The sequence below is a fragment of the Triticum aestivum genome, chromosome 6B (genome assembly GCF_018294505.1).
Source record: "Triticum aestivum cultivar Chinese Spring chromosome 6B, IWGSC CS RefSeq v2.1, whole genome shotgun sequence".
In the NCBI taxonomy this organism is placed as follows: Eukaryota; Viridiplantae; Streptophyta; class Magnoliopsida; order Poales; family Poaceae; genus Triticum; species Triticum aestivum.
In genome coordinates, this window is record NC_057810.1 from 647,147,308 (window position 1) to 647,157,984 (window position 10,677).

Here is a 10,677-nt window from a genome sequence, read left to right on the forward strand (position 1 = left end):
GAAAATCTATATGCGCATTCCATTATGAAACAGAGGAAGTACCGTTTGTTGCCAAACCTTGAAATCCCTTTTGTGAAGCCGTGTTGCTAGGATTTAGCGGGGAGCTTAGCACATCTGCTGGCCAAACACATACCCCTCCGTTCGAAAAATCTTGTCCCTTAGATAAATGTATCTAGCACCTAGACACAAGCTTGAGACAAGTTTTTTCGGACGAAGGGAATATCATCTTCGTTAGGTGTTGCAGGCTCTTAACCCCACGGCCGGTGGGACCATTGATATGATAGCATAACTCAAAGTAAGGCTGGAGACGATGTTCTTATTATGATATATTTTGTTCAGAATGGTTACCATTGCCTGCGGGGTCATGAAAAATCCCTAGAAACTCTTTTTCTGTAAATCGATTATTTAGCGTGGCTTCTTAATTATTTCATTTTGAAAACACAATACAATATAGACCCTCATATATGTGCATGCACACTTATCCCTATGAGCGCACGTATGGATATCCTTCCGACAGTTGACGATGCAATGTTGCTAAGGATGGACGTTGGCGGATTTAGAAGCTCATAGTAGTGCTAAGACGGACAGACGGGCGCTAGGACCTACTGCGGTGACAAATTGCTCGTGGCGAGGCTCGACCAGAGGCAAGGAAAACAAACTCATCCACGGCAAATTTCAGGCTTAGGGGTCAATCCCTCTCTCCTTGGGCATCACCAAGACCTCTCACGCCTCATGTTCTATCCTGTTGCTCCTCATCACCATCACACGGCACTCTCTGCGCTACTCCCTCCGTCAAAAATACTTGTCATCAAAATGGATAAAAAGAGAGATGTATCTAGACGTATTTTAATTCTAAATACATCCCTTTTTATCCATTTTGATGACAAGTATTTTCGGACGGAGGGAGTACAATGCAAGTACGGTCATTCAGAGTTGACTGTCATTCACCCCATATGCATTGGCGCGGCCAAGACATGTTCGACTTGTCCGTCGGGTTGTGTCTTTGCCTGTATGCATTGTCGTTCCTGTCCGCACGCTGATGATGCCACAGTGGAAGGAAGAAGGGTGATCGAGAGGACGTGTAGTGGGGGCATGATGGCGGAGAGAGGAGGGGAGAGATCAAGTTTTTCCCCTTTTTATTTTTACCTTTCCCCCCTTTCTTCCCTTCTGCAAGGGATGAGTCCCGCATGCAAGTGACCTATATACAGAGAGCCTGTCCGCCAGCTACTTAGGGATATTTTTGAACAAAGAAAATGGTGAAACGCCATTGACCATGCAGAAATGGAGTGAAAGTGCATTTTCATAGTACCACCAAACCAAACAGAAAAGAAGTAAAACTGTGGTTTTCCAAAAACTGAACAATCCTTAGTAGTGGAAACCAACTAGGATAAAAAGTTTTTTTTATTTAACCAGTTGTAGCTCGTTTGATGCCAATATATAGGATACCAATGTATTGGCAAATCTAAAAACCGGATACCAATTGGTTGGCTACAAATTCTTTGACCATTTTTCTTAATACATTCTAACTTCGGCAACATTTGGTCTTGACAAAATATGGGATTCTCTAATGTGTTATTTTACCCCCCAAAGAAAGACATATTAGATCTGATAATTATCAAAGAAAACGGTGGCTAGAGTACAATGAAAAGACAACTGACCACAAAACGATCCGTAAAAAGTAAAATAACATTAAAAGTTATACTGATCATTTTTTTCCTTCGATTATTGGTACCGAACCAAGTAAGCCTTAATTGTACATGCATGTCAATCGTGCCCACGTAGTGTCAACCGTACAATATGTCCAAGAGGCTCCGGCACTAGGGCGCGTGGGACATGGACGGAAGCCCCACTCCTGCCCATGCCGTGCACGCACAACCAGATAACACGCGGAGAGATGCGTAGGACATGCATAGGTACATAGGCAGAGTACATAAAGGTACATTACATAGAGAGCTATCAAGTTGCCGTGCCTACAAGGCTGCAAGTAATTAGGAGTAGCTCGTGAATTGTTAACATGCCAATGCCTCGAGCTACCTACGTACAGCTCTGCTGCTGGCGCTGTTCCTCCTCCTCCTCACGCTCGATCGTCTCGACGATGCGGTGGACCGCCGCGGCGATGTCATCCACCGACGAGAGCCGGCAGTCGTCTTCCACCTGCAGTCATCAGGGCATCATCAACCCGACACAGAGCGGTTCACATGAATTCATTTGCTACGTACTAGTGAGTCTACGACACAAAGAAATGGACGTTCGATGATCCTGCGGTCACTACATGACGCTACGGCAGCAAACACTGTGGCAGTCAATCCATGCAGCCCCTCATCTAGCGTCAAAACAATAATGCAGCTTCATCTTTGTGGTGAAACACGCGGAGGTGTGATGTTTTGGAGGAGCCGTCCCGGACAAGGGCGCGGAAAATGAGGCCAGTTAGTTGTTTCGGCGTCACGCGCTGCCAAGCGAGCGAGAATGGTCTCGAAAAAGAAACAGCTACAGCTAGCTAGCATGGGGAGTCTGTGGAGTGTGGAGTACGTACGTACCTTGAGGCTGAGGCAGTAGAGGGCCATGTGGCCGGCGCTGGTGGCGTTGAGGTGCAGCACGGCGAGCCGGTGGCCCTGCAGCCCCGCCACGATCCTCAGCAGCTGCCTCGGCCGCCGCCGCGACAGCACCTTCAGGCTCGCGTGGCTCTCCACGATGGTCACCTCGATATCCGCCACGGCCGACTGCTTCGAGCCCGACGTCGTGTCGCCGTCGGCTGCATTGCCTCTGCCGTCGTCCGCGAGTGCGTCTGCTGCTTCTGCTGTGGCTGCGGCGGCCTCAGGTGCGTGGCGGACGCTCATCGTGTACTGCGGGAAGGTGAAGAAGTCTGCGAAGGGCACCACAGCGGTGGAGACGTCGCCGCTGACGGGACAGTCGTCGCGGAGGGGGGCGTGCCGGTGCGCCTCCAGGGATTGAACTAGCTGCTCCAGCTCCTTGACGTAGTTGATCGCGCCGCCAATTATGGATGCCTGGTCGCCCTGTTCGCAATCGATCAAGTTTGAAAAAGGTAGGAAAATTACATCCAAGTTTTCACGAAATGACCGTACAAACAAGCACTATAGCAAAGGGGTGAGGAGTACGCACCCTGTGCACATAGGAGGCCGGCATGAGGGACCGGAGCACGCCAAGGTACTCGTTCATTTGCCTGCGGCGGTTGCGCTCGACGGCGATGTGGGTCAACCGCTGGCTCTCCGCCTCCTCAATGTTCTTCACGCTCCTCGCTCTTCGCCGCTTCCTCCTCCCTGCCGCACCTGATGCCGACGCCGCGCCCACGGCACCGTCGTCCGCGTCTCCACGGTCACCTCCGTGCCCCGGCGGCGGCAGCGCCGGCAAGGAGGAACTTCCTTCCGGGGCTTCGGTGCTCGCAACGGCGGCGCCGCAATGGGCGTTGCTTCCGTCCAAGTCCATGCCACCGCCGTGCCCGTGGCCATTCCCGCCCCAAAACCCACCGCCTCCTCCAACTCCTTCGGCAGCCATGGCGCAGCGCCCGAAGAACCCTTTCGAGAACACCACGGCCTCCAACGCCATACGCGCTCGGCTTGATCAAGGAATTGACGAAAGTGCAGATGTGCACGCGGAAGAGAGATGTCTCACTACCTAGCTTCTAGCTCTCGGTCCATGTCTGATGGCTCCATGGCCAGAATAATTTATACTCGCGCCACTGGAGCGGCCGGGGCGCGGGGCTTACGTGGTTTGCGGTGTGATTAGGCTATGATTTGGTCGGACTGCTGGCACTGCACGGCACGGCGTCGTGCCATGGCAGAGAGAGAGAGAGAGAGAGAGAAGAGAGGATGGATGTGCATAGATGACGGGACGGCATGCGAGTCATCCGGAAATGCAACATTGGCTTTGCCAAGAAAAACATGCCCCAAGAAAAACGCAACACACGTGGCGTGGTTTTTTATTTTCTTTTGAAAACCGGCTCTTTTTTTAGGGGTTTGAAGACAGGCTTCACGGTCCATTCCGTGCGTACCGGTAGCAAATTTTCGAATGTACAAAAAAGTGTGGCGATTTTATAGTCCAACTCAAATTAGGTTTCGGTTCCGTTAAGTTAGCTGCTGGGAAAAGACCTAGCCGTCGCCAAGCACCTACCCCTCCAGCATAGATTGGTTCCCCCTCCTCAAGCCAACCTCGCCGGCGCCAGGAGGGGTGGGGAACCCGATCTATGAGTGGAGTTCCTAATAATAGTAGTGTTCTCATTAGATTGGTTTAGGATTTTGGTAATCGTCTTCTTCTTTGGAGATGTCATCGTCTACAATAAGTAATCTTTATCCCTTCGTTCGACGACGAGATCTCCTTCCCGACGTCAATGGTGGTGTTGAAAGGTTAAAATTGTCTAGGTATGGTCCTTCAGATCTTGCTTCATCAGATCGGTTTTGAATTTTTCCTCATGGTCGCCGCGAGGAGGATTGTCCTCGCAATATTTGTCCCGGCTGCTACGTCCTAGACAATGGTGATTCATACTCTCGGGTCGCAGCGACGTTGACATGGTTGTTTGTTTTTTTATCCCAGGAATATTGGTGCTGGTACTCCTGCTGATGTTGGTTGATTACTTTAATGGCTGCGTGTGTGCATCGCAACCTTGGCATTGCGGCTCAAATTAAAACTATGGGAGAACCCTCTTTGGTATTTGCAGGTCTATGGTTTGATACATTTGTTATTTTCCAACGGCTGCCTTCAGAAAAATACAAAATTGTGTCATGAAAGAAGAAAGAGTTTGAAGACCTCGAAGAGTTGCTCATTCTTTTTAGACTTTATTTTGTATTCGTTGCTTACGTATCCCTACCATGTACAATTCCCTACTATAAATATATTATGTTATTGATTGTCATAAAAAGTGTGGCATTTTTTTAACACGGTACAGATGCAAAGACTCATATATACACGCATGCACTCATTCCTATGAACACACACATATACGTGTATGCACTCATTCCTATGAACACACACACACACACACTATCCCTTATGTGCGCCTCAGAGAGACTCAGCCGACACACACACACACACACACACACACTATCCCTTATGTGCGCCTCAGAAAGCTAAATGTATGACTTGAACCCCGACGAGTTGGTTCCACCACATGCAAACTAACTTTTCGAGCTCATGGTTTATCCATACTTCAAGAATAATATCTATTTTTAGTCCGTTTGTGAGAAAGCGTGTGTTAGAATAAATCTGAGGCACTCCGTCGATCTACCGAGGACCAAGCAATCACATAAGCACGACACCGAGATTTGTTAACGAGGTTCACCGATATGGCTACATCCCCGGGGCATGACTATGGACGCTCCTCCCCATGACACCGCTACAATACCGCACACCGGCCGCCCGGGAGCCGGCACACGCCGCCGGCTCCCCCGCGTGCCTGTGCTATTATGTTGGCATAGGTTACATCGTGTTTCTACCCTCGCTATATATGAGAGGCCTAAGATACAAGTGTCCTACTTAGACACGACTCCATATCCCGTCTACACACTGTACGACTCCAAGTCCAACTGTAACCTAACTTGTATAATAATATTCGACACAACTCTAACAAACTCCACCTTGGCGAATATTCTCCACCATCTTGAATTCGTCCGTGCGTCGAACCTCCATGTACATTGGACTTGAGATACGTCATGAGCACCGCTGCTACTCCCAGACTCCATGTGACTCCACCTGCAACTGTAGTCCCTTCTCGTCTTCTTCACAGTCAACCCTCGAGCAAAATTAAGTTCCTCATTACTCTACTTTGTGCTTCCAACTTTCGAGAATCCGTTCAACACCATCACACACCGATCACTATCTGCGTGAAAATGAACAACTCGCATATTGGACGCCACATATAAGAGTTACCTGAACTCAATACCACCGCTCTTTCTTGACCGTCTATCTGAAACTTGGAGGAATTTCACCGTCGCCTTGTATCACCCTAAGTCAAATTCACAGTCGTCTCACCCTTTTCTCGGATAGTCTTTGACATGTCCCATAGCTATAGCACTCCGCCTCCTTCTGTACTTGTCATCTGCACTTTGCCATGTGCACTGAACATCACAGAATATACGGCCATGTACTCTCCCAGCTTTTGACAATTTCAGACTTTCTGTCACTTTCTCAGATTCTCCATGGTCAACTCCTGTCCATCAACCGGCACCGATAGACCCCGTCACCAACTTGAATCTGCTACTCGTCAACACTGCTTCAGCACCCCTGCACACTTTGTTTGACCACACGTCTCACCATTAGTGCCTTGGTGTGTCGCTGTGTCTCGTGCTTACCGCATGCCTCGCCGCTATCACCGCATCGAGCCTCTGCTGTCCTGGTTGAGTCTCCCGGGTAGCTAGCCACACTACCTCAACCCCCACTGCAGAGAACCACCGATCATCACCGACCGAAGCCGAGTATCACGTCTCCATCAGACCATTGGGCCCCAGTCCGATCCACGTGTCTCTCGCTATCCCACCGAAATAGGCTTCGATTCTCCGATATCTTACACCGTAGCCCCTCCATCAGCACAGAGTGAAGTCTTCCGTCAAACTCCAGCTCCACCTTCAACATGACTCCATGTAGCTGCGCCATGCTACCCCCCGACCCGTCGACTTCAAGCTCTCATGTGTACACTTCCTTGAATCAACCCTGCGCCATAGTCTTGTCGAAGTCGCACAAGCCCTCAGGCCTGCACCACGTGTTTCCACGCCCCAGAAGTTGGCCACCATCAGCATCACGCTCCTACATCGTTGTCGCTGAAATCACCGCCGTCTTCTGCTTTGACCGACATCCACGTCGATCCATCAGACTGTCCAGTCCAAACCCAGTCGAAATTATCCGACTGCAACCATGCTCCACCCTGCGTCGTGTCCACCATGCACATCTCCGTGCCATGCTTGACGCCCTGTGTATGCATGATCCTGCCACGACGAGCTCCAGACTCCTCCGAGCCTTATACGCACGCCGCACATCACTGGCATCGTTTCCCCTTTATCTTCATGCGTGTAGCACCCTTGACTCTTTTTGAATATGTTCTTGTACTTTACTTTTCCACGCTATAGATCAACATGATGTAATCGGAACTCCCATGTTTTGACACGCTGTAGCAGCTCCGTTCGGAAACGAATCCTGTTTTTTCTTTTAACAAATTCTCATGTAGCTTTACCAGCCTCGTTGACTCTACACATCATCACAACCCCGCGCACGTACCAGCACCAATCCAATCTCGAACATGCCTCCAGTGTAGCGCTTTAGGCGGCCTGTGTCCACCACGCCACTTCGCCCTAGTGGGCTTTGGCCTCGTTACTTGGGGCACCACCTGCGTTAGTGCTCGCACATGGGCCTTGCCCTGGCACGCCGCACCAGCCCTGATTGATCCATCTGCCGCCGCCACAGATTACTGCGGGCTGCACGTTGTCGGATCGCATCTGCCGCACGTGATCTGATCTCGCCGAGTCTCCATGCCTACGTGCCACGCGCCGCCAGCCGCCAGCCTCGCGAGACTCCCGGCCACTGCATGATTACATCGTGTCAGATTCTGTATGTTACTGACGAAGTGTCGATCTTCAGTTCAGATAATGGTTCAGTTAAGTCAATGAAATCCAACGGCTGAGATCCACTGCAGACCGACGGCTGAGATGGCTGGTAACTTCACCTGTAGCTAGTCACTAGTAGTCACCAGTTACAGTTTACCACAAACTATCGGTGGCTATAAAATCTCTGTACTTATACTCCACCCTGCGGGTGCGAGAGGCATGAAAATGAATTATTGCCAACCCTCGCTACTTTCCCTTTTGTTCTTGTTTATCTCTTTAGCTAGGCTGTAGAAATCCCCACTTATCGCGGGTGCTCCACATCGGGAGTCAAGAATTTCGAGTCGATCCCCACTGGGATCTGACAATTGGTATCAGAGGCTAACGGTCTTCGGAGGCGTTCTAGGCGGCGGTGAATACGGATCCGGGAGGCGCAGGCGGTGGTAGACCAATTCGGGCGCAAATCTGTAGCTCGAGTACGGTTGCATCGGCACATCGCCGCTGCAGTAAAATCCCGTGACTCAGGAAGATCCGTGCATCTCCGGCGACGTGGAGGCAAGGCGGCGGCAGCGGGTCACAGGCAGGAAGGGTTCAGGACTTGTTCCTTGGTAAAATTCTGGACCTCGCTTGCGACCCGATGGTGAAATCGAAGACACAAGAGGAGAAGGCGGACGCCCAAGAAGTGGCCGCCATGAAGCTTGATCTGGACCATGTCGGGGCAAGAACCGAGGAAATCAGCAGCAAGGTAGATGGGATGCAAGAGCAAGTTACTGCTCTGAATGAGACCCTGAAAAGAATGGAAGCGCTGCTGAAGGAAAAAGGGGCACCAAGCACTCCACCAACAACAGGTAATAGAGGGAAGGAAACTGAAGTTGGTTAGAAATCCCAATCCCAACCCAACCTTGATCAAAATGAGCAAGCGAGTTGGCACACAGAACCACCACACTGGAGGAGATGACCTGATCAAGCAAGAGAGACAGTCAGGTATGAGCCCCTAGAGTCTCTACAGGAGCTGCAGACACACATGGATCAACCTCCCGAATATTATGAACAAGAGGCGGCAAATTGGGAGCACCAACAAGCCTACCAAACGCCAAATGTGCCACCAAGCTCTTACCAGGAACAATACCCTCCTTGGGCCACAAACCAACAACCCCATTATGCTCAAAACCCACCCTTTTTCCATCCATACCCAACCCAGATGCCCAACAACTACCCAAACCATCACTACACTACATCCCTGTACCCTGCAACACAAGGACAACAGCAATACCCTTACCAACAAAACCATTATCCATACCATCCACCACCCCAACCACCACCCCCACAACTCCCACAGCATCAGATATACCCCCCACCAAACCAATTTCGACCCCATTTTACTCCACATCATCCCCAAACCCCATACCCACCACCTGCTCCACCCCCTCAAGGAAATGTGCACCAACAGTACAGAGGGCACCAACCTGAGCAAAGAGTTGTATAGGAACAACACCAAGTCAGACCACCGGAACAATGGGGCAGAGGAGATAAGAATTATGGATTTGACAGGGAAGCCCAATTCTATAGATCAATAGCTAAAGCACCAAAGATGGACTTCCCTAAATTTGATGGAACAAATCCACAAGAGTGGTTGAGAACTACAGAGAAGTACTTTGCTATGGTATATGTACCTGAGGACGCTAAATTGGACTATGCTCAAATGTATATCACTGGAAAAGCGGATACATGGCTGAGAAATTCTGGGGTGCTGGAAGAAAATCTCAATTGGCAACAGCTTTGCCAGGTCTTATGCAAAAGATTCCAGGAAAATAGCTCTTATGAAGCTGCGGAGGAGTTTAATTCCCCGAGACAAGGCTCCAGTTCAGTATCCGAGTATACTGACAAGTTTGAAGATAAAATGGCAGCTTATAAAAAGGAAAACCCAGATGTCAAAGAGGGCTATTACATCAAATGTTACATAAATGGGCTGAGAGGAGAAATTAAGCACTATTTGAAATCATTCAAACCCACTTCTCTTTATGAAGCAGTGGAAAGTGCAAGAGATATGGAGCAAGGAGCTTCTGCCCAAACTAGAAGATACAACTCCCAAAACACCTTCCAGAAAACCTCTACAACTACTTCCTACTAGAACAAATACAGACCACCTGAATTCCCAACTACTAAACCAGGAGACGAACTTGCTCACAAACCAGAGAGTAAGTTTAAAGAACCAGGACAATGCAGGTACTATGGACAAAAATGGTTTCTGGGCCATAAATATGCCCAGTATAAATCCCTCAACCTTATGGCCAGTGAAGAAGTGGACAATGCTCCAGATGAAGAAATGCAACTAGTGCACACTGAGACTGAAACCGAACAACCTGCCATGTCCCCAATCGATGAAGAACAAGTTATGCAGATTTTAGTCCAGGCAATGAAAGGGAAAAGCACAGTGTCAACCTTCACCCTGCAAGTGGAGATTGGTGGCAAGAAAGGAGTTGCCTTAGTAGATTCAGGCAACACACATACTTTCATAGATCTAAAGTTTGCCACAAAAACATCATGCACTATCAAGAAAACTGCACTGCAGTCAGTCCTTATTGCTGGAGGAGGGAAATTGCAAACTAGAGCTTACCTGCCAGAGGCCCAGTACAGGATTCAAGGACATGAATTTTTCAATGATTTCAAAATCCTACCTCTCAAAGGGTATGATATCATACTTGGCTGTGATTGGCTAGGAGCTCGCAGCCCAATTACAACAGATTATGACATCAAACACATGATAATCAATTGGCAGAGGAAAAAGAAAATAACACTTAAAGATTGGTCTTTTGGAAAAGGCATAAAACCAACATCCTTAGAGCATCTCCAACAGCCGCGCTAAACTAGCGTCGCGCCGCAAATTAGTCGATTTTAGCGCGCGCGCAACGCGGCGGGTCGCTCCAGCAGGCGCGCAAAAACGGTGCGCGCGCTATAACTAGTTGGGCGCGCTGTCGGAAACGCCATCCTGCGCGGTGTATTTCGAGCGCCTGCTACAGCGCGCGGCACAGTCGACCGCTCGCGCCGCGCTCTCTCCTCTCCTCCTCCTACGCCCCACGCGCGCCGGCGCCGGCGCCCTGCCACCCATGGACGCGCACACCGGCACCCCGCT

General features: G+C 49.8%; 1 protein-coding gene across 1 annotated transcript; it reads right to left on the bottom strand.

The window, feature by feature from the left end:
- Positions 1-1,707: 1,707 nt before the first annotated feature.
- Positions 1,708-3,832, bottom strand: LOC123134683 (transcription factor bHLH94). Its single transcript, XM_044553885.1, has 3 exons — positions 3,121-3,832; positions 2,538-3,014; positions 1,708-2,154 (listed from the first exon to the last, which is right to left on the bottom strand). Exons 1-3 carry the CDS (start codon positions 3,562-3,564, stop codon positions 2,035-2,037), a joined length of 1,041 nt encoding a protein of 346 aa, XP_044409820.1. The 5' UTR covers positions 3,565-3,832; the 3' UTR covers positions 1,708-2,034.
- Positions 3,833-10,677: the final 6,845 nt, after the last annotated feature.

What these genes read in the sequence shown, in the direction of transcription:
- LOC123134683 (XM_044553885.1), bottom strand. Translation starts at nt 3,564, where the DNA reads ATGGCGTTGGAGGCCGTGGTGTTCTCGAAAGGGTTCTTCGGGCGCTGC. An exon ending in CGGCCTCCTATGTGCACAGG is followed by an intron (nt 3,015 to 3,120) that starts GTGCGTACTCCT and finishes GATTGCGAACAG; the next exon opens with GGCGACCAGGCATCCATAAT. An exon ending in TCTACTGCCTCAGCCTCAAG is followed by an intron (nt 2,155 to 2,537) that starts GTACGTACGTAC and finishes TGATGACTGCAG; the next exon opens with GTGGAAGACGACTGCCGGCT.